Source organism: Meleagris gallopavo, unplaced genomic scaffold (assembly GCF_000146605.3).
Source record: "Meleagris gallopavo isolate NT-WF06-2002-E0010 breed Aviagen turkey brand Nicholas breeding stock unplaced genomic scaffold, Turkey_5.1 ChrUn_random_7180001923645, whole genome shotgun sequence".
NCBI classification, from domain to species: domain Eukaryota; kingdom Metazoa; phylum Chordata; class Aves; order Galliformes; family Phasianidae; genus Meleagris; species Meleagris gallopavo.
Window position 1 is genome coordinate 1 of NW_011186193.1, and position 705 is coordinate 705.

Consider the following 705-nt stretch of genomic DNA (forward strand, 5'->3'; position numbering starts at 1 on the left):
TCCTGTCGCCTTCTGCTCTGTGCTCTTCCAGGTGAGCTGCACTCCCCGCTGCCCTCCTTTGGCCACCCCACCAGGCTTTGCTCTCCATTCCCCTCTGACCACAAACTCTGCAGCCTTTCCACCTCTTCTGTCATGCTCCCCACAACCCCAAACCATACCTCCCTGCCGCTTGGGAACGGAACAGCATTGCTTCCCTCACCCCTCAACGCCATATACTTACTCAACATCCTCTCTTCCTCAGACCCTCCACCCCACAGCCATGTCCTGCTACGACCTCTGCCGCCCCTGCAGTGGGGGACCCACCCCGCTGGCTAACAGCTGCAACGAGCCCTGTGTCAGGCAGTGCCAGGACTCCCAGGTCGTCATCCAGCCCTCCACCGTGGTGGTCACCCTGCCGGGACCCATCCTCAGCTCCTTCCCCCAGAACACCGCCGTCGGATCCTCCTCATCAGCTGCCGTGGGCAGCGCCCTCGACGCCCAGGGAGTGGCCATCTCCTCCGGCGGCTTCGGCTTCGGAGGCCTGGGCTGCTTCAACGGCGGCAGAGCCCGCTACCCCTGCTAAGGGCCTGCGCCCACACCCTCACACCAACCACCTGCACCCTGCAAGGCGCCTCACGCACTGACCTCACGTCTCTGTGTCACCTATGGGCCCAAAGGGGCTCACCAGCCATGACTCCTCTTTCATGGCATGAAACAGAGAAGGAT

At 63.0% G+C, this 705-nt stretch overlaps 1 protein-coding gene across 1 annotated transcript; it reads left to right on the plus strand.

Annotated features, from left to right (window-relative positions):
* Positions 1-20: 20 nt before the first annotated feature.
* On the plus strand, positions 21-642 carry LOC104916597 (feather keratin 1-like). The gene has a single exon (XM_010727624.2). The coding sequence runs from the start codon at positions 260-262 to the stop codon at positions 560-562; it is 303 nt and encodes a 100-aa protein (XP_010725926.1). The 5' UTR covers positions 21-259; the 3' UTR covers positions 563-642.
* The last annotated feature ends 63 nt before the right edge of the window (positions 643-705 follow it).

Coding starts and splice junctions, on each gene's coding strand:
- LOC104916597 (XM_010727624.2), top strand. CDS start 260: ATGTCCTGCTACGACCTCTGCCGCCCCTGCAGTGGGGGACCCACCCCG.